This window comes from Microcaecilia unicolor, chromosome 6 (genome assembly GCF_901765095.1).
Source record: "Microcaecilia unicolor chromosome 6, aMicUni1.1, whole genome shotgun sequence".
NCBI classification, from domain to species: Eukaryota; Metazoa; Chordata; class Amphibia; order Gymnophiona; family Siphonopidae; genus Microcaecilia; species Microcaecilia unicolor.
The window spans coordinates 263,599,570-263,619,030 of NC_044036.1; the positions used below are offsets into that span (position 1 = coordinate 263,599,570).

At 42.7% G+C, this 19,461-nt stretch overlaps 1 protein-coding gene across 1 annotated transcript in view; it reads left to right on the forward strand.

Annotated features, from left to right (window-relative positions):
- The first annotated feature begins 358 nt into the window (after window positions 1–358).
- RC3H2 (ring finger and CCCH-type domains 2) overlaps window positions 359–19,461 on the forward strand; it is a 221,735-nt gene continuing 202,632 nt past the window's right edge. The window contains exons 1-3 of the mRNA XM_030207326.1: window positions 359–601; window positions 11,983–12,100; window positions 16,715–16,948. Of these exons, the coding sequence (XP_030063186.1) occupies window positions 371–601; window positions 11,983–12,100; window positions 16,715–16,948 (583 nt within the window). The 5' untranslated portion in view covers window positions 359–370. The remainder of the gene's footprint in view (window positions 602–11,982; window positions 12,101–16,714; window positions 16,949–19,461) is intronic.

The following is a 19,461-nucleotide window of genomic DNA, read 5'->3' on the forward strand; positions in this document are numbered from 1 at the left end:
CTCAAGAAGGAGGGGAGCAGCAGCACTGTGTTCAGCTGGCGGGACTTTGGCACCCCCTTCAACAAAAGTATGGTTAGTGTGCTGGGGGGGGGAGAGGAATGCATTGCCCCCCCCGGCACCCCAAAAATTGGAGAGCTGTCTACTCCCCTTGCTCAAACTGTGTCAGTTCCAGTAGATTAACCAGAGGTGAGGATGGTGCAGCGACTAGTAGAAAGATATAGCACAAGTAGTCTAGGAGTGAAGGAAATAAAAACTCAAACGAAAAAGATAAATGTTTTCTTCTTTCTTTTCCTCTTATTTCCTACAGGTTCCCAAATAGAAAGGAAGAAAATGTTATGTTAAACCGCTAAACGTGTGTCCTGCTTCCACAATGCCTGTACAGGCAGCTCAGTGGACAGAGTTCCTGTCCTGTCCTATTTGTTACAATGAATTTGATGAGACGGTACATAAACCCATCAGCTTAGGCTGTTCACATACTGTCTGTAAGACCTGCTTGAACAAACTTCATCGTAAGGCCTGTCCTTTTGATCAGACTGCTATCAATACAGACATTGATGTTCTTCCTGTTAACTTTGCACTTCTCCAGTTGGTGGGAGGACAGGTAAGATGTTGCCTCTTCTCTACTTTAAGTTTGTGGACATCAGTTTGACATAACAGTGCTAAATTTTCCACTCTGCAGGTGATAAGTGTTTTTTATAACTGTTTGCAGCCCCAATGGTAAAACAGCCCTAGAATTAAAACATCTGTCCTGTTCTGCTGGTTTTTTCATTGTTTTGTGGCCATTTTATCAGTCTCTTTGGTCTTGAGCCTTGTTAGCTATCCTTGCTGGCACTTTTAGTCATGGTGGTAGCAGACCTACCAAGTCTCCCACATTCAGCGGGAGACACCCGCTTTGGCGGGTCATCTCCCGCACTCCCACCAAAGCAGGAAAGTCTCCTGCTGAGACACTTCCTGCCACCACCACACTGCCGCTGCTTCTTTTCCCGATGTGCTGCGCTGTCGGTTCTGCTGGTCTGCTGACCCCACCAGAATGGGAAGTTGACGTCAGCGTGGTCAGAGGACCGGCAGATAGGACAGCGCAGCGCATGCCTGAAGGCTGCTGCCGCGCCCCCGCAATTGCATTTTGTATTGTTTTGCTACAGCTGCTGCTGCTCACGGAGAGAAGCAGCAGTGACCAGGAAACAGATACTGAGGGGAAGGGGGAAAGGATGCGAAGTTGGAGACAGGAGGTGCTAAAAGAGAGCAGAGTGGAGAAAATGGTAGAAGGGAGCTGGATGGAAGAGAGGTACAGAGAAATGAGTGCAAAGATGGGGAGAGAAAGGGGACACGGAAAAGGGCAGGAGACAGAGAAGATGCTGGAGAGAAAGGGGGAGAACCCTGAGGGGAACAGATGTTGGATAGGGGGGTTTAATAGAGGCGAACAGAAACACTCCCTTTTACCCATCCCTGCTGTCACTGGTGTAAATAAAACATTTTCTGGAATGGCTGTGGGATTGAGGTATGCCAGGAGGCGGTGCCATGAGGTAGAGTGGGTGGGGCCAAGGGGGTGAAGCTGGGGGCGTGTACTAAAATCTCCCTCTCAAAAATCGTGACCCCTGGCAGTTCTGTGGTAGACACATCGTCAATAAAGCTGTAAAAATACATTCCTTAGGGTCCCTCCGGACCGGACCAGGATTGGACTGATGGGTTGTGCTCGCCTACCAGCAGGTGGAGACTGAGAAAAAACTCTGACTCTAGAGAGCCAATAGGAGCCCTGGCCATGTGACCTTAGCCTCAGTATTTTCTCAGTCTCCCAGCAGGTAGGAAGTGAGCCCATTAGTCTCTCTCCTTTTCTCTTTAGATATTACAGATATTTGTGATAATTCTTCTGTGCCTGGAATCTTATTTAGAGGCTTGACAGGGTTTCCTTTCTCTTCTTTCTTTGACAGCCTCGGGGGTGTTAAACTCGGGTGTCTCGAGTCCACCCCCCTTCCTCCCCATCTCCCTGGCTTAGCAGGGAAGGGCCGTCCCTTTCTCTGGAAAGGTGTACCGTCTTTGGGAGAGGCAGCCACTTTTAACAGGCAGCTGCTTTAAAAGAATTAAATCAAATAAAAGAAAATTCAAAGAAGCAGCCTTTCTTTCCCCAGACTTCTAACGAGCAGGCAGCTCCAGTGTTTTATTATGATTGAGGAGTTATAAAAAAAAAAAAAAAAAAGAAGAAAATAATTCAGTGTCTGTGACTTTAAACAGCGATTTTTCTCGTCAGATTTAATTTCCTCCATTTTCTTGCGTTTTGGCGGCGGCAGTTTAAACAAATGAAAAAAAAAAAAAGAAAGGTGCGAACCGCGTAAGCGCGGCCACCTGTTTTTTCCGATATGGCTTAAAAGTTCAAACAGCTGCTGTCGGTCAGCGTCGCGCAGTTCACGCAGCCGGAACATGTAAATTTTGCTCTCCCTTCAAGGTTTCTTCGGGTCCGGTGCTGCTTCCGGTTTTTTCGGGGCCTTTTTCGCCGGCTGTTGTTTCTTCACTGTTCCACTGGGCTCCGCTTGTTCGGAGGTGTCGGGCGCGCTGTCGACGATCGCCACGGGGCCAGTGGTGCGAACGGCGGCCATTTTGTTTCTCCCTCCGTCTTATCAGTCGGGGATCTCTCTGCTGAAGGTAAGGCTGCAGTTCATAGAGCAGTTCGGCTCCAAAATGTGTACACTTTTGTATGTGCTGAACGGCGTATTCTAAAATGCTCTTCACATCAGCAGGCAATATTTGGTTGAAAGGGGGCTCCTTTCATATATGGATATATAACAAGCTTTTCTTGTTTTAAATTTCTATGTATCACGGGGCTGTTAACACTAGTTTTTTCTGATGCTCAGTCATTTTTTCATTGCCTGGTGGAAAATCTACATCTTATCATAATATCATAATTCATTTCAAGCATTTTCCTCAATAGCTGTAGTATTATACAGTGTTTTAAGAACTTTAGAAACTTTCTCTATAGGCATAGAGTAAATTTCTGTCTTTCTCATTCCCTGGTGAATAGGACTACATTGTCTAAGAGTCAATTGATTGGTACTTTGCAATTCTGACCATAATATCTTAGTTCCTTTCAAGCATTTTACTCCATGCCTATGATGTTATATAGTGTTTTAAGAACTTAGCAGACAATCACTCTCAATGGCTGTAGTGTTATACAGTGTTTTCTTTTTCAGACTTTAAGAAGCCTTCTCTAGAGGCATACAGTAGATTGTTCAGATGCCATGGGGATATATCAGCTCTTTCATATTCTCTGAGGGACAGTCCTGTCTACCAAGCTCCCAATCACTCAGCTGCCTTAGCAGGCATGCTTTATTCATGTCTTCCCTTCTTTTCCAACTGCCTTGAAGCCTCTCATATTTCATTTTAGCTTTCTTCTGGGTTTTACAGGACATATGGTCACTTAGAGAATAAAGTCATCCTTTCATTTTGCATATTTCCCACTTAAAGATAGTGGAAGGTCCTCAAACCATCTACTCGTGTTTGTCTCTACTCTATCAGTTCAGCATTGGCAGATTATAAACATCCTGGTTTGGTCCAGTATGCCTATACATACCATCTGCTATCTCTTCCTCTTCCTTAGAGACCTGATGTTATATCAAGCTTTCTTGAATTCAGATACAGTCTTGTCTACACTGCCTTCACCAAGTGGCTGTGGCACAACTTCACTTTTTTCGTTACAGGTATTTTCCAAGTTTGTCCTTTTTCATTTTCATTCTATGCGCCTTCACTCCAGAGTGTTCTTTCAATTGGAAGGGGATTCACTCACTTCCTGTGTATTTATGCCATACATACATAAGTATGGTTATGCTGGGTAAGGCCTAAAGTCCATCAAGTCCAGCATTCATATCTAATGGGCATAGGTACATAAGTTTTGCCATTCTGGGAAAGCTCAAATGTCCACCTTTCTACAACCAGAACAGCATAAAAAAAAAAAAAACCTCTCACGAGAGTATCGAACAGAAATCTCTGCTCCAAAAGCAAGGCTTTGCAGTAATTCTGCAAACTAACGCATACAATATTTGCCATGGCTGTTCACCACTAGGAACACCGGGGACCCTGGGCCTAGGTTCGGTGTTTTAACCTGAAACAAGCTCAACGTTCATATCTGTTGGGTGTGAGTCTGGTACTACTACTACTACTACTATTTCTAGAGCGCTACTAGGGTTACGCAGCGCTGTACAAATTAACAAAGAAGGACGTTCCCTGCTCAAAGGAGCTTACAATCTACATCTCAGTGAGGGAGGATGCATGTACGTGGATTAGTGGTATGTGGATTAGGGAGATCCAAGAAATTACAGGCCGGTGAATCAGACGTTCATACTGGGACAATTTTTTTCTGTCCGGAGCGTACTACCATAGCTGGTGGACTCCTATATTCAGAACTTTCTATATTCAGAACTTACCCAACTATGGAACGCCATAGAGATAGGGTTGGAGTTTGTAGCCCTATTTAGCTGGTGTCCTTGGTCACCCTTCCTCTTCTCCTCAGGATCCAGAGAATGGCTAGTTTTTTGCTTATGCATTAACCAGTCATTTTCAGCAGTACTCTCTCTTCCGTTCTTTTATAGATCTAAGAGGATGTTCATTGCGCTCTTAGGGTCATTTCATTCTTACCTAGACGACTGCCTAATTGGAGAAAGTCTTATCAGCAGAGTTCTCAGGTCACGCACTGGGTGTTGCATTTCTTACAGTCTCTAGGTTGGGTGGTGATTGTAGCCAGGCCTATCATTTGATCTCTCATCAGATATCTCTGATTTTCTCTTTGTTTAGTCAGGTGGGCGCACAGTCTTTTGTCTCCTCTGCAAACATCCCAGTTTATATTTTTCTTGGTGACCTTGGGCCTTCGGCCATTTCCTCGCTCTATTCTGCAGAATGCAATTTTACTTTCTAATGCCCAAGAAGGAATTTTCCTTCATCCTATTGCGAATCTCAGGGTCATCAATCGCGCTATTTAAGTGTCATCTAGTTATCTCAAGAACCTTAGTTCTGTCATTGGGATGCTTCGTGCAGTACACTTTTTGACAGAAGCTTGTTTGTATATATTTTTTTCTGGGGGACCTCAGCAATTCGTTTTACTTTCGGGTGAATTTTGTTTTCCCTACTGACAAACAAGGCAGAGAGAGCTATGTTGGTCCTTGCCATGGCAATGGATTATGTCATCCGCCAAGGAGGTGTTAAGAGTATACTCTTGAGTTTGTAGTCATTTTTTCTTAGTTGTCTCACCCTGCATTTAGGTGAATGGACTCTCATTTTTTCAGCCTTACTTCCTCACTGCGACACTTCAGGGCTATCTCTTTTTGCCTTCAGGCTCACGAACATTTCTTGCTTCTTCCGTTCAGCAACAGTCTTGACAGAGACAGGGACAGATGCCAACGTCCAGCAGGGGTTTTTCAACCTTCTATATGCGTTTCTTCCGTCATCTCACTAGGTGTTCACGCAGAACCAAGGCACCTTTCTACATCCGGACCCCCAGTCACTCAAACTTATGGCGTGGTTACTGGGTCCGCAACGTCTTTGATATTTTTGCAGGAAGTACTTCAAGTTTTAATTGCTTCCAGACAGAAATCTACATTAAAGTCCTATGAATCAAAGGGGCGATGGTTCACTCTGTGGTACTCCTCTCGCCACTTCATTCCACAAACAGTATCCATTTCGCATGTTTTGAAATATCTTCTGCATCTTGCGAAATCTGGTCTGTCTTACTCATCCATTAGAGTTCATTTCGCAGCTCTATCAGTGATGCATGATACTGTTGACAACCGCACGCTTATGCAGCATCCACTGTCAAAGCGGTTTTCTTAAAGGAGTCCTGCACCTGTACCCCCTGCTTCGTCCACCAGCTAGGTGAACTACGTGAACAGACTCTTAAAGTTCTGTTTTCTAGTAGCCATAACTTTTTCTATAAAGTTTTCCTCTTCAAGCAGTGTTTCCTAGTAGCCATTGCAGCAAGTAGATCTATGTGTGGAATACTTCTACGGTTGGTAACTTCTTTTCGGTCTGCTGTAGTTTAAAGTTTTCACCTTTCCCAATCGTTTTTTTCTTATTGGTTTTGTCCTTCTAGCCAGTAGGCGTAAAAGTTTTTCATTGTTTCTAACCCGCTATATCTCGAAGGATCAAGGAAATGAGAATGTCTATTTCTCTTCTCGCTGAGAGGGCAGTTCCACAGCGTATTACAACATATTCCACAACTTCAGAAGCGGGCTCTATTCTTACTACAGCGATTTTTGGTGCTCTCGGTGCACATTGGTAAGTTGGCAACTTAATCCTAGTTTCATTTTATTTTGCTCATTGGGACACACTACATGTTAGTTGTCGCCAGGTGGCCTATGCAGCATGAACATTTCTCTGCAGTTTTCATAGGGTCCCTCCCTTCAGATTACTGCTTTGGTACTTCCCATCAGTCCAATCCTGGTCCGGTCCGGAGGGACGCTAAGGAAGGAGAAATTAGATCTTACCTGCTAATTTGCTTTCCTTTAGTCCCTCCGGACCGGACCAGGCCCCTCCCATGTTCTCTCTACTCTTTAGCTTCTTTTATTAAGTAGGAAGTGTATTCATTCCTTTACGATTTGTGGAACAATACTATATATATACAAAACTTTACGTGGTCTATACCACTTCTCTGGTGGTTGCTGGTGAGCTCAATTGCTGGAATCTATCTATAAAACCTTAAATACGCCATACCACTTCTCTGGTGAGAGTTGTGGCTGAGCTCAGTTGCTGGAATATCTATAAAACCTTAAATATGATTTACCACTTTTCTGGTGAGAGTTGCTGGTAAGCTCAGTTGATGGAATATATATCAAATCTTAAGTGGGCCATACCACTTCTCTGGGGAGAGTTGCTGGTGAGCTATATTACATGTGAACCATATCGCTTCTCTGGTGAGAGTTGCTAGCAAGCTATAGTACAAGTGAGCCATACCACTTCTCTGGTGAGAGTTGCTGGTGAGCTGTAATACATATCGGGCCATACCACTTCTCTGGTGAGAGTTGCTGGTGAGCTCTGATACTTGGCATTGCCGAGTGCTTTGTGGCTGCTAGGATTCCATACGGCACAGAAGGTCTTTCTTTCTTTCCTGCTTTGTTATTCAAATACTGAGGCTAAGGTCACATGGCCAGGGCTCCTATTGGCTCTCTAGAGTCAGAGTTTTTTCTCAGTCTCCACCTGCTGGTAGGCGAGCACAACCCATCAGTCCAATCCTGGTCCGGTCCGGAGGGACTAAAGGAAAGCAAATTAGCAGGTAAGATCTAATTTCTCCTTAAGCAGCAGCTTGTCTTCTCTCTACAAGCAAGAGTGTTGGGGACGGTTTTAACCTAGTGTAGGGGCTGTTTTACTAAAGCTTAGCGCACACTAACGGACATTAGCGTAAGCATACGCTAATGTCCGTTAGTGTGCGCTAAGCTTTATGGGTCACGTGGCACTTAGCATAGATGTAAAATGGGCTGGGCAGCATTTAGCGCATGCTAATGTCTGTGATCATGTGCTAAGCTTTAGTTAAAAGGACCCCCTAGTGACTTATTTGTTAGAACTTTATGTCCCACCAACATCAAAATGGCTAACACAATTAATGTAATTCACATCAAAATTAAATTATTAAAAATAAACCTGTTAACATTCCCTATCCAGAACTCTGATGGGCTCATCCTATCATAATTCTACTTTTTCCATATTTGTTTCTAAAACTTAATTTTGTTTTCTAAGAAGTGCAAACTGGAAAATGGAGTTCCTCTTGATCCTAAGAAAAAAGTTTCTTTCTGTTTTATAGTCCTCTATCTTTTGATCCTCTCTCCAACAATCCACTTGTCCAGCCAACTGAAGGAACTTGCTTCCTCCTAGGTATACCCTTATGCCCTGACGCTCAGAAGCAAATGTGGGTGATAGAGGCCATTAGTGCCAGACTAGCACCCATGTTTGCCAGCACACCATGCTCAGAGGCCCCTACCGTGGGGAATAAAGAGTGTGCCAAGGAAAAATGCAAATAGCATTTAAATTACATTAAAATTAGGCCGTTCCCTATCTCCCCCCTCCCCACCCCATGCTCAAAAAACAGTGTGGCAAACAAGGGCGTTCTTGCCACTGAAAACCCTACATCAGCTCAGGGCTGGTATTGGGCTATCTGGGGTAGGGTTTCCTTGCAGTTTTACTGGCTTTGTTTGGATGTCAAGGCTGCTACCTGCTCCCCTCTGCATTTTGAGACCAATAGAGACACAAACCATTTCTGAACACTGCATTTTTCTAGAACACGTCACACCATCTGGGGGAATGGGGTGATTAACAATTGAAGGGTTGGTGTGGCGAAACGGTGTGTTTCAAGCCTGTGAACTATATTAATCTTTTCATGTTTGGCCAGCAGGTGGTGTTTTTATATTTTAAACCTGTTGCAGAAAAGAGTTTTCTTTTTGAGTTTAAACCGTGTAGGAAGGCAACATGTAGTTTCATTGGACAGATACTTTCAAAGTTGATGCTCTGGGCTCTGATTGGCCCTGAAGTTCAAATCCAGCCAGGAGATACAGGATTTTCCCTAGTCTCAGATAAGGAGTGTAGAGTGTAAACATCTCTGCCCTGAGGCCTTAGAGAATGACATGGGGACCCACAGTAACTTTGGGGACTGGGTGGGGATGGGGACAGACCTCACAGGGACAAATTTTGGCCCTGTGTCATATTCTGCTTTGAAGTCTGTTAATGAACTGAACTGTTATTTATGTTAGATTGATGCAGACAATGATATTTCTATTTTTTTTTTTTTTTTAAACAAGCAAACGTGCTGGCCACAGCTAGTAAAATTTGCATGGGGGATCCTGTACGTTCCTGCTACCAGCTCATCTTTATAGATTGTAAGCTCTTTGAGAAGGGACTGTCTCTCTTTGTTAAATTGTACAGCGCTGCGTAGCCCTAGTAGCGCTCTAGAAATGTTAAGTAGTAGTAGTTATTGCAGGAAGGACTGTGGAATACAGGAGAGCTAGACTGAATCCTGAGATTGTTGATGACTTATTCATTCACAGATTAAAAAATAATAACAGTGCTTCATAGGGCATGTTTCTCCCCTGCTAGGGCATACAGAATGGTTTGTAATTTGTACCCCTGTACATTTTCACAGAGTGGATTAGGATTCCTTGGGGTAGTAGAAGTCAGCTATTGTTGGGGTTGGAAGAGTTGAGGGTGGTTGTGTGTATGTGGGGGGGATTATTATAGTTGTTGCTATTTTCTGTTTATGATTTATAAATAACAGTTGCACAGCATATTGTTCCTTTATACTTTAATAAAAAAATTTAAATATAAAATTAGAAATGTTCAAGGCTTCTGCAGGAGGACAGAGCCCAAGGAGATGGGGCGGGGTGGAGACCCAGCCCGTGAGGACAGGACAGGGACAGAGACAGAACCCATGGAGATGGGGAGGGGACAACCTTTGTCCCCGTGTCATTCTCTAGCCCTGTTCAAGATCTGTGAAACTCCCCAGTTGCTTTCCAGGTAGTGACAGAGTGTTTAGATAGTTTTAATATTGATCCTTATTCAGTTACCTGTTGTTTTTCGACGTGTTTTATATCGTCCACTGTTCTATTTCTGTGATAATAAGCCACTTAGTTTATTAGGTCTGATGTCTTGGACTGACTAAGAATCCTGGTGGTTTGGGTCTGTGAGTGCTTTCTAGGATCTGTGGGTCCCCTGGATATGTGGCCCAAGTGTTAGAAATCACTGGGGAATAACTTGAGAGTGGGAGACTCACCCAGAGGAAAGCGGGACCCAATCAGTGGGAGGATGGTGGTAGTGTAGATCACATTCACAGGTGCAGGCCGGCCTGAGCTGTGCTGGGGACAGACCCTCACAACCTATGTTTTGTACCTGGGGCAATGGGTTAAACGGAGCTGTAGTGGGAATCAAACTCAGTTCCCCAGGTTCTCTGCCCACTGCACTAACCATTAAGCTGATTCTCCACTCCATTGTATGAAGCTGGTTCCCAGAAAGACTTTTGTTTCTAAAGTTAATCCAAAGATCTTTAACCTTGTGTTTCCAATGTTGGCTGCATTAGCTGTTTTATGTAGTATTAAAAATGCTTGAAGAGTTATATATGACCTCCAAAACTAATTGAAGAATACTTATCTATTCTAACATGATTTTGCTTTGCTGGCCCTTCATTATATGTGGTTGCAGATTTTATAAGATATATTTGCCTTAGTCTAGGCCCCAAATGTCCTGCCTTACCAACGGACACAAAATTTGCCTGCTGTCCTTCATCTCCCCTTCCCCATTCCACTTCTTAGTTGGCTGCCAGTAGTGCCCAATACCACCTATTCCCAGTGATGAGATTTCTGATTGCAGAGGGCTTTCTCCCTCCATTGGTGTTCAGATTGAAGTTGTTGTTCCATGTGTTCATGATAGCACTGCACAATTGACTGGGAAGAGGGTTTAAGGAAGTAGAGAGATTGGGGTAGGATGGTGGTTGAGCAGAAGCAGAGGTTGTGAAGGATGGGAGAGAAAAAGAGCAGAGAGTTACTGAAGGGATGGAAAACTGTAAGGGGAGATGGGAGGAGACTACATGAAGGGAAAAAAGAGATGGCTATTTATGACCCTAGTGGATTAGTACAATACTGGTTGATCTTCCAGAGAAGTGCATTTGGTTTTATGTTGTACTTTTTAGTTTGTATGTATTTATAATTTATGGATACGATTTTACGTTAACCACTTTGAACATTTTGCTTGTGAGCGGTGTATACGAATTTTAATAAACATAAAAATGAAGAGACATTGGAGAGGTAAAATAGGAAACAGTTTGAAAAATAAAAGGAAAGAAAAGGCAAATGAAAATACTTAGACACACAAGAAAGGTTAGAAGCTATTAATGCAATTTGATTGTCATAGTTGTGCCTTGGCTGCTGTAGTTGTTGAGATATTGGTAATGTTACAGAGTTTTGTTATTGTGGTGTTGCTTTCTAGTTTCAATTCTGGAGTGCGTGTACTCCTGGGGGAATTCTGTGCAAAATTTTTGAAAAATGAGAACACAATATTTTAAAATTCTGCAATATAATTTGATAGTGTGTTTTGCACGTAATTTGCCCATTGTAAGGCCCGATTCCGTTCTTAGACTCCAGACTCTGCAGTTTTCTCTCCCTCTAACTCCAAGCAAAACTGCTAATTCTATCTGCCCTCAAAGTCTTCTCCCACATGCAATACCCCCACTTCTCATTCTTCCTCCTCTCCGCATCTCAATGTTTATTTTTCCCCTTCACATCTATCACTATCTCTCCTGCCACCCTCCCCATGGTACACCCCCAGGCTTGATCCCTTGCCCACCAGTGGTAAACTTTCAGCTTGCTGCGCCCACCTCCATGGCACGCTCTGACCTTACTCTCTCCAGTCCTCCATTGCACACTCACTTCTGCTCTTCTCAACCTCCCCATGGGCAGCAGCGGTTCACATGTGTTGGCACAAGAGGAAGTGACCTGATGTGCTTCGGTTCACTTCCTCCTCCTCTTCCTCCTCCTCTTCCTTGTTGCACAAGCTCAGCGAGGGAGGGGGAGAGAGCATGCACAGCTGCCCATGCCTGCACAGAATTCTGCTTTGTGCTTCACAGTTGATTGAGTAGACTCCCCCAGGAGTACAACATTTATACATAGTTTCAGTAAATTTGACAGTTTGTACTTTCCAAGTGATATTCAAAACCATTCAAATGCAAATATACCACCAAAGTGCTTCAGAATTTTGTAACACTTGCTGAACAATAATGGGCTTATGTAGTGTTGCAGGAGACCATTGGGGAAAGGAGAAGATGCCTTGGCTGTGGGAGTGGTATAACTTGTCTGGAATGTTTTTACGTTTGGGGAGCGTGCCAGGTGCCCTTGACCTGGATTGGCCACTGTCGGTGACAGGATGCTGGGCTAGATGGACCTTTGGTCTTTCCCAGTATGGCACTACTTATGTACTTATGTACTTATGTAGTGTGTTCAGGGCTGATGGTATCTTCTGTAATTTTTTTAGGTCCCAGATCACCAAACAATAAAATTAAGTAGCTTAGGAGAGAACAAGCATTATGAAGTTGCGAAGAACTGTGTAGAAGATTTAGCACTCTACTTGAAGCCACTAAGTGGAGGAAAGGGTAAGTTCTGGAGTTTTGTCGAAGCTGGTTCTCCACGCATTGGGTAATATGTTTCAAGGCTGAGAGGTCTTTTCAATAAACCATGTTAGATTTTTAACATGACGTTTAACGTGTGCTAACAATGTGACTGGTGAACTGCTAGTGCATGCTAATCGTTATGTTAAACACTTTACTCAGAAGTTGCCATTAGGGGAGTGGGGAATGAGCAGGGACTGCACCTTGCAATTAATGTGGGGGTCATTGCTGTATTTTATGTGCTAACATGGCAGATGTTTAATACTTTTTCAAGAGGTATAGGTAAGAAGTATAGGTAATTGCATTGTGTCCCTCATTAATGACGTGGCTGTCTTCCCCATAGTGCAGGGAATGCCCCCGTTAGTTACTGCAGATGTTTTGCACCTAAAATGCTTTTTCCTTAGTAATTAACACGCATTAGTTGTAAAATATTACACGCTGGTGCTTATTTTAGAAGCTCTATTTGTGTTTTGTACATCTGAAAACCAGCATGGCTGTCAAAATGCTGATTTTTTGTTTATATTTTTCTTTACTAAAGCCAGGATATAGATGTCTAAAACTGCTGAACGTCATATGGCAAGGGGATGTGGTCTGGGTGTGTTTTGTGCGGGACTGGGGAGAGGCCAGAAGTGACGTCCAGCTCCGATTGCAGAAGGGGAAGGGATGTCCATGTTCAAAAAGATGAGCATCCGTATTAGACCTGGTACTTGGCACATCCAGGTTACAGAAATGTGCTACGTTTGAGCAGTTCTCCACTAAATGAAGTAAGGGAAGTCACAGTAGGTGTTTTCCTATCCCTGGAGGGCTCACGATTAAAAAAAAAAAAAAAATCCTGCAGTAGGACTTGAACAGGCAACCTTTGGATCTCTGCTCTGGTTCTCAGTTGGCTGCTGTAACCATTAGGCTACTCCTCCACATAGATGCCTCTGTGACCATTTTATAATGTGGATGTTGCTATGCTACCATAAAGACATCCATGTCCCTTGTTTTGTTCCATTCATAATTTAGATGTTTATTTGTAAAATGGGTGTTCATACTGGACGTAGCCAGCACTTAGATATCCGTTTCTCATATATTTTAGAACAGGTTGTGTGTTGGTAGATCTTGTTCTAAAATACAGGAGAAATGGATGTCCATATCTGACGTACAGACTTAGATGTCCATATTCTGAGTTGAACCTCCATTCTAAAATTGTGCTCCAGGGTAAATAGGAAAACCTCCGTGTTAACTGGTGCAGGTATACGCAGCATCTTGCCTTTCAGGTAGCACAGGGCCCTAAATGCATTGCAGTTAGCTACACTTATTGAAGCAGTGCTAACTGCACCATGTTATTTATTGTGTTAAAGGTTAATGTGCAGTAGCTACTTTCATGTAACTGGCAGAGCCAGTGGTGGGAGGCGGGGCTGGTGGTTGGGAGGCGGGACTAGTGCTGGGCAGACTTCTACGGTCTGTGCCCTGAACATGGCAGATACAAATCAAGGTAAGGTATATACAAAAAGTAGCACATATGAGTTTATCTTGTTGGGCAGACGAGATGGACCGTGCAGGTCTTTTTCTGCCGTCATCTACTAAGTTACTATCCTGCTTATAATCGAATGAGAAAAACACCCAAGTTCCGACCTAAATCGGGAGATGGACGTTTATCTCACAAAAACGAATAACACGGTATAATCGAAAGCCGAACTTGGACGTTTTCAACTGCACTCCATCGCGGAAGCGTACAAAGTTGACGGGGGCGTGTCGGAGGCGTGGTGAAGGCGGGACTGGGGCATGGTTATCACCCGAACAGAGATGGGCGTCTTTCGCCGATAATAGGAAAAAAAGTATGTGTTTGTAGCTAGAATTTAGGGCACTTTTCCTGGACCCTGTTATTTCACGAATAAGGCCCTAAAAAGTGCCCTAAATGACCAGATTACCACCAGAGGGAATCGGGGATGACCTCCCCTGACTCCTCCAGTGGTCACTAACCCCCTCCCACCACAAAAAATGTTTCACAACTTTTTATATTCACCCTCAAATATCATACCCACCTCCCTGGCAGCAGTATGCAGGTCCCTGGAGCAGTTGTTAGGGGGTGCAGTGGACTTCAGGCAGGTGGACCCAGGCCCATCCCCCCCCAACCTGTTACTATTGTGCTGCTTAATGCTTAGTTGTCTAACCCCCCCCCCCCCCCAAACCCACTGTACCCACATGTAGGTGCCACCCTTCACCCCTTAGGGCTATAGTAATGGTGTAGACTTGTGGGCAGTGGGTTTTGAGGGGGATTTGGGGGGCTCAACACACAAGGGAAGGGTGCTATGCACCTGGGAGCTCTTTTACCTTTTTTTTTTGTTTTTGTAAAAGTGCCCCCTAGGGTGCCCGGTTGGTGGTCCTGGCATGTGAGGGGGACCAGTGCACTACGAATCCTGGCCCCTCCCACGAACAAATGCCTTGGATTTATTCGTTTTTGAGCTGGGCGCTTTCATTTTCCATTATCGCTGAAAAGCAAAAACGCCCAGCTCACAAATTGTCGAATGGACGTCTATTTTTTTTGAAAATACGGTTCGGTCCGCTCCTTCACGGACCCGTTCTCGGAGATAAACGCCCATGGAGATAGACGTTTTCGTTCAATTATGCCCCTCCACGAGGCATATTTTCAAAGCACTTAGCCTTCCAAAGTTCCATAGAAACCTATGGAATTTTGGACGGCTAAGTGCTTTGAAAATATGCCTCTCTGTTTCTCTGCTCTGTGCAATGTGTTAATTGATAGTGTGTGTTAATTGGTAAGTAAGCCTCTCAGTTTCCTATTGAGCCTGCAAATAGGTGGGATAATGTGGGGTACAAATGTAACAAATAAATAAAATGTGACTGAATTAAGAGGTGTGTTCACAAAGCTTTCTTTTCTGCAGGATCTCCTTTAAGGGGAAATAGACTATAAGCCTTTGGGGGACAGGAAAACAAGCTTGTGCCTGAGGCATTGGAGGGTTAAGTGACTTACCCAAAGAGCAGTGAGATTTGAACCTGGCTTCCCTGAATCTAAGCCTACTGCTCTAACCTCCACAGTTATTTCTTCTCATCACATAAAAGCATTCTTTATTCTGTGGCTAGGATTGACATGGCATGAAAATACTGGAGTTAAGCAAACATTTAAATGAAAAAATACAAGTATTTTTTTCATTTAAATGTTATATCCTTTGTAGAATAAAGGTTATTATCATTTAAAGGTTATAGCTAATTCAAGTTCTCCTAAATCATATTTGCTTCAAACAATATTTTAAAAGGGTTCTGCATTTGGAAAACCAAGAACATTTAGAGAAGGAGATGAAACATGGGTTGAAAGGCATTTTAGATATAGTTCCAGATGTTGTTGAAGCCTAAATTCTTTCTTTGGTAGTGTGGATAGATAAGATTTTTTTTGTTGTTGTTTTTCAAAGAAAACAAAGGTGAAAAGACATGTAGGCTGACAAAAAATAATTAAAATTCATGTGGAAAACTCAATGTGGAAAGTTAAAAAATGATTTACTTTTTTATGTGTTTACATTACCTTTAATCCATTTGCTATTATTAGATTTAATTCAAATTCAAACAAACATTTAAAACATCAGAAAAATATTATTTTCAGTTCATCAATTTTGAAGTTTGTACTCTTGAAGGGTACTACTTTTACATGGTACTACTTTTAAAACAGGAGGAAATATTTTTTTTCACTCAATGAATAGTTAACTCTTGAACTCGTTGTCAGATAATGTGGTATCAATGGTTAGTGTATCTGGGTTTAGAAAAAGTTTGGACAAGTTCCCGGAGGAAAAGGCCAAAGTCCACTTTTGAGATAAACATGAGGAAAGCCACTGCTTGTCCCTGGGATCAGTAGTTAGAATTCAAAATAGTAACAAGATTCAATCAGGTACTTGTGATCTGAATTGGCCACTGTTGGAAGCAGGATACTGGATTTGATGGACTACTGGTCTGACCCAGTGTGGCCATTCTTATGTAATTTTTATATCATGCACCTATGTTGGAATGATTCACAAGCACATAACATTGTACCTATTTTATAAAGGCAACATATCCATGTGTTTTTATAAAATAGCCTCTGGAAAAGCTACCACACACAGTTATAACAGCTGGAGGCAGCAGTAAGTTTGTGCATGTTCATACCAGTAAGAATTGGTGCTTGCATGTATTTTATAAGATTCTTTACAAGCTCTATACTATATAAATATACCAAAATATAAAATGAAACTCATTATTGCACTTTTGATGATCAGTCTTGTGCCCCTCTCTACCCATTCTCCACTCCTGGGAATCTTAAGTATGTGTCACATAAAAGTAGGAGTTACATTTTCTGAGTGCCTGCTTTTATGTGCATTTACCCCTGCATCATTTTATACAAGACTTACCTGATCATATAAAGCACACTTTTTGTCAGCTCTTCAATTGAAATCTGTATTTCCAAAATAGTCCTTGATTTTTGTATCCCGAAAGGAGGGTAAAGACCTCTTCGTAACTTCTTTTTTCATAAAGTTTCTCTCCATTTCACAATTCATTAGTAAGATTTTAATCAGCCTTTGTTTTGGTAGACTAAAGCCTTAATTGCTTTTGGCTGCATGCTCTCTCTAGGTGTTGCTAGTTTGAATCAGAGCACACTGAGCCGTCCAATGCAGAGAAAGCTGGTTACGCTGGTGAACTGTCAGCTGGTGGAGGAGGAAGGTCGTTTAAGAGCCATGCGGGCAGCACGGTCACTAGGGGAAAGAACTGTAACAGAACTTATTTTACAACATCAGAACCCGCAGCAGCTCTCAGCTAACCTTTGGGCAGCAGTCCGGGCTCGTGGATGCCAGTTCCTTGGGCCAGGTAAGGACTGAGAGTGAGAAGTTCTTTGAATGTTGAGATGGCAAAATGTTAAAGTAAAATAAATCAAATGTCATCGTTGATAGAACTCTGTGAAGGGGTGAACCCTCTTTATTGCACTGACAACACAACATTTTATAAGAGAGGAGGCCAAAGAAGGTTTTGATTTAACAACAAATTCTCATCGGTGTATAATATTACACTGCAACATTTGAGATTGATCAAGACCCCTGAGGCAGGCCTTAGGGCTGAAACACGGCCGTGTCGGGTTGGTTTTTTTTTTAAATACCCAATAAAGGTTTTTTTGTATCCTCCTTGGTTTCTCCTCACTTTTTTTGTTTCACATTATACTGTAGACCACATATAGGGTAGATTCTACAAAAGGTGCCAAAAATTAGGCACCAGAAATATGTGCACCAAGTGCCAATTCTGTAACAGCAATTGTGCTCAAAATTGCCATTATTGAATAGGGCGTAAGTCAACATGTGAGTGCCTGACTTTAGGCGTGAGCACTTATGCCATGTCAAAGGCTGGTGTAAATTCTGGCACCTAAAGTTGGGAGTTGCACGTGTAAGTGATAGTATTCTGTAACTTACATGCGCAGCTGTAAGACATGCCCCTGACCTGCCCATGAACACATCTCCCTTTTTGTGCACTACCACATTTAGGTACTGTGTTTATAGCTAATTTTTTAAATATGTTTTGATTATTGTAATTTTGTGCTTGAAGTGTATTTGTATCTTATAAACCACTTAGATTTAGGCAGTATAGAAGTTTGAAAAATAAATAATGCCTAAGGGCAGTTGTGCATATAACTCTAAATTAGTGCTAATTACCATTTAAGGGCTATTGGTACTTAATACCCGTTGGTGCTTAATTTAACAATTAGGTGCACACTGGCACTATTCTATAATTTTGAGTACCCAATTTTATAAAATCCAGTGTCTATGTTAATGGGTCTACAGTGTAGTAGTTTAATTATGACTGGTGCTCATTGGAAAATTTTGTTTATGCACAGTAGGGATGGGCTGTCGTTTGCAACAACAGAGGAAATGTCAGTAACATATCCCATGTCGTTGCATGTCATTAAGTAACAAAAGCGAGCAGAGAAGACACAATTTTTGTGCTCATTGTTTGCAGAGAGGACATACTCTTAAAGATATTGGCCCTAAAACAAAAATGAAGATTAAACAAAACAAAATCAACAAATAAAACAGAAAATGAAATAAACATTTTGGGGCTGTACATCCCCAATACATACTGTACATATATGGGTTTAAGCTTAACTATGATAGGACAGTGGAGCTGCCCATTAACTTGACAGTTCAAACTGTGGCCCTTATATCTCTGCTTTTTTACTGGGCAAATGGCCCTATCTGCTATTTAGGTATTCAAATACCTTCTCATCATATTGAGCTGTACAAGGCTAATGTAAAGCCTTAAATATGCTTTTCCAAGCAGTTATTGCAGAATTGGATATCCTTCCCTTTGTCTTTATTAGAATAGCGGTTTATAAAATTATACTCCCCACCCCCCACCCCACCCCCAAAATATTTTGCACAGTCCCTTTGCATATCTGTGGCCATAACAAATAATGGACAGATTGTTGCAAAATTATCTTTGACAGGGCAGAAGGCTAAAATGCAATGGGAGGATATTAAAATATCCCGTAGAAAGGGAGGGTTAGCAGTACCAGGTTTACTTGCAAATTTGTATGATGGGTTGGTTGAAAATTCTCAAGGACAAGTACGCCATAATTCTCACAAGTGGGTAAACGCGGCCTGCGTTACTCAGTCCGGAGCTTATGACAAGCTTTAAAGAGCTTTGTGGAGTGCAAGTCATGCTCAACCACAGAAGTGCCTTCCTGCCCACTTAGAGTGCGATTCCCGCAGTTCTTCATTTACGCGGTGAAGGCAGGATATGATTTTTTTTTCCCTGTTCTTCACAGCTTGATCTGCTTGAACTTTGGAGTGCCTTTCAGCTAGCTTTTTGGCTGTTTTTGGCCTGTTTTGTGTTTTCCCATGTTTTGGGTCTCTTTTTATTTCCCCCTCCCCCCCCCCTTTTGTTGTGTTTAGTCAGTTTCACCCGCATTTAAGTTTTCTTTATTTTTTTCCGCGTCATCAGGCCGCTTTTAGGCCTTGACTTTTTGGCCAGGTTCTCCCTTTGTTTTTCTCTGGTGCTTAGCCCCTTTTTTGGCACCATCATGTCTTTTGATTTGGCTTTGGAAGTTTTTCCTTCCATATCCACAAAAGTCTCCAGTGGCTTTAAGCACTCTACCCAGTGCACTCCTACCATCTCTGATAAAGACACCCATTCTTGGTGTCTTCAGTATCTGGGACCTGTCCCTAGCCCTTCCACCTCAGTCCTTTGTCTTCATATGAAGAAAAGGACCCAGTTGGCTAGAGGCTCAGTGTGAGAAGATTTTTGGAGCTTGGTCTGAATCATTGGCATCAGGGGCATCAGTGCGTATGGCTGCGAGACCCATTGACACCGGGAGCAGTAATGCATCGAGTAGA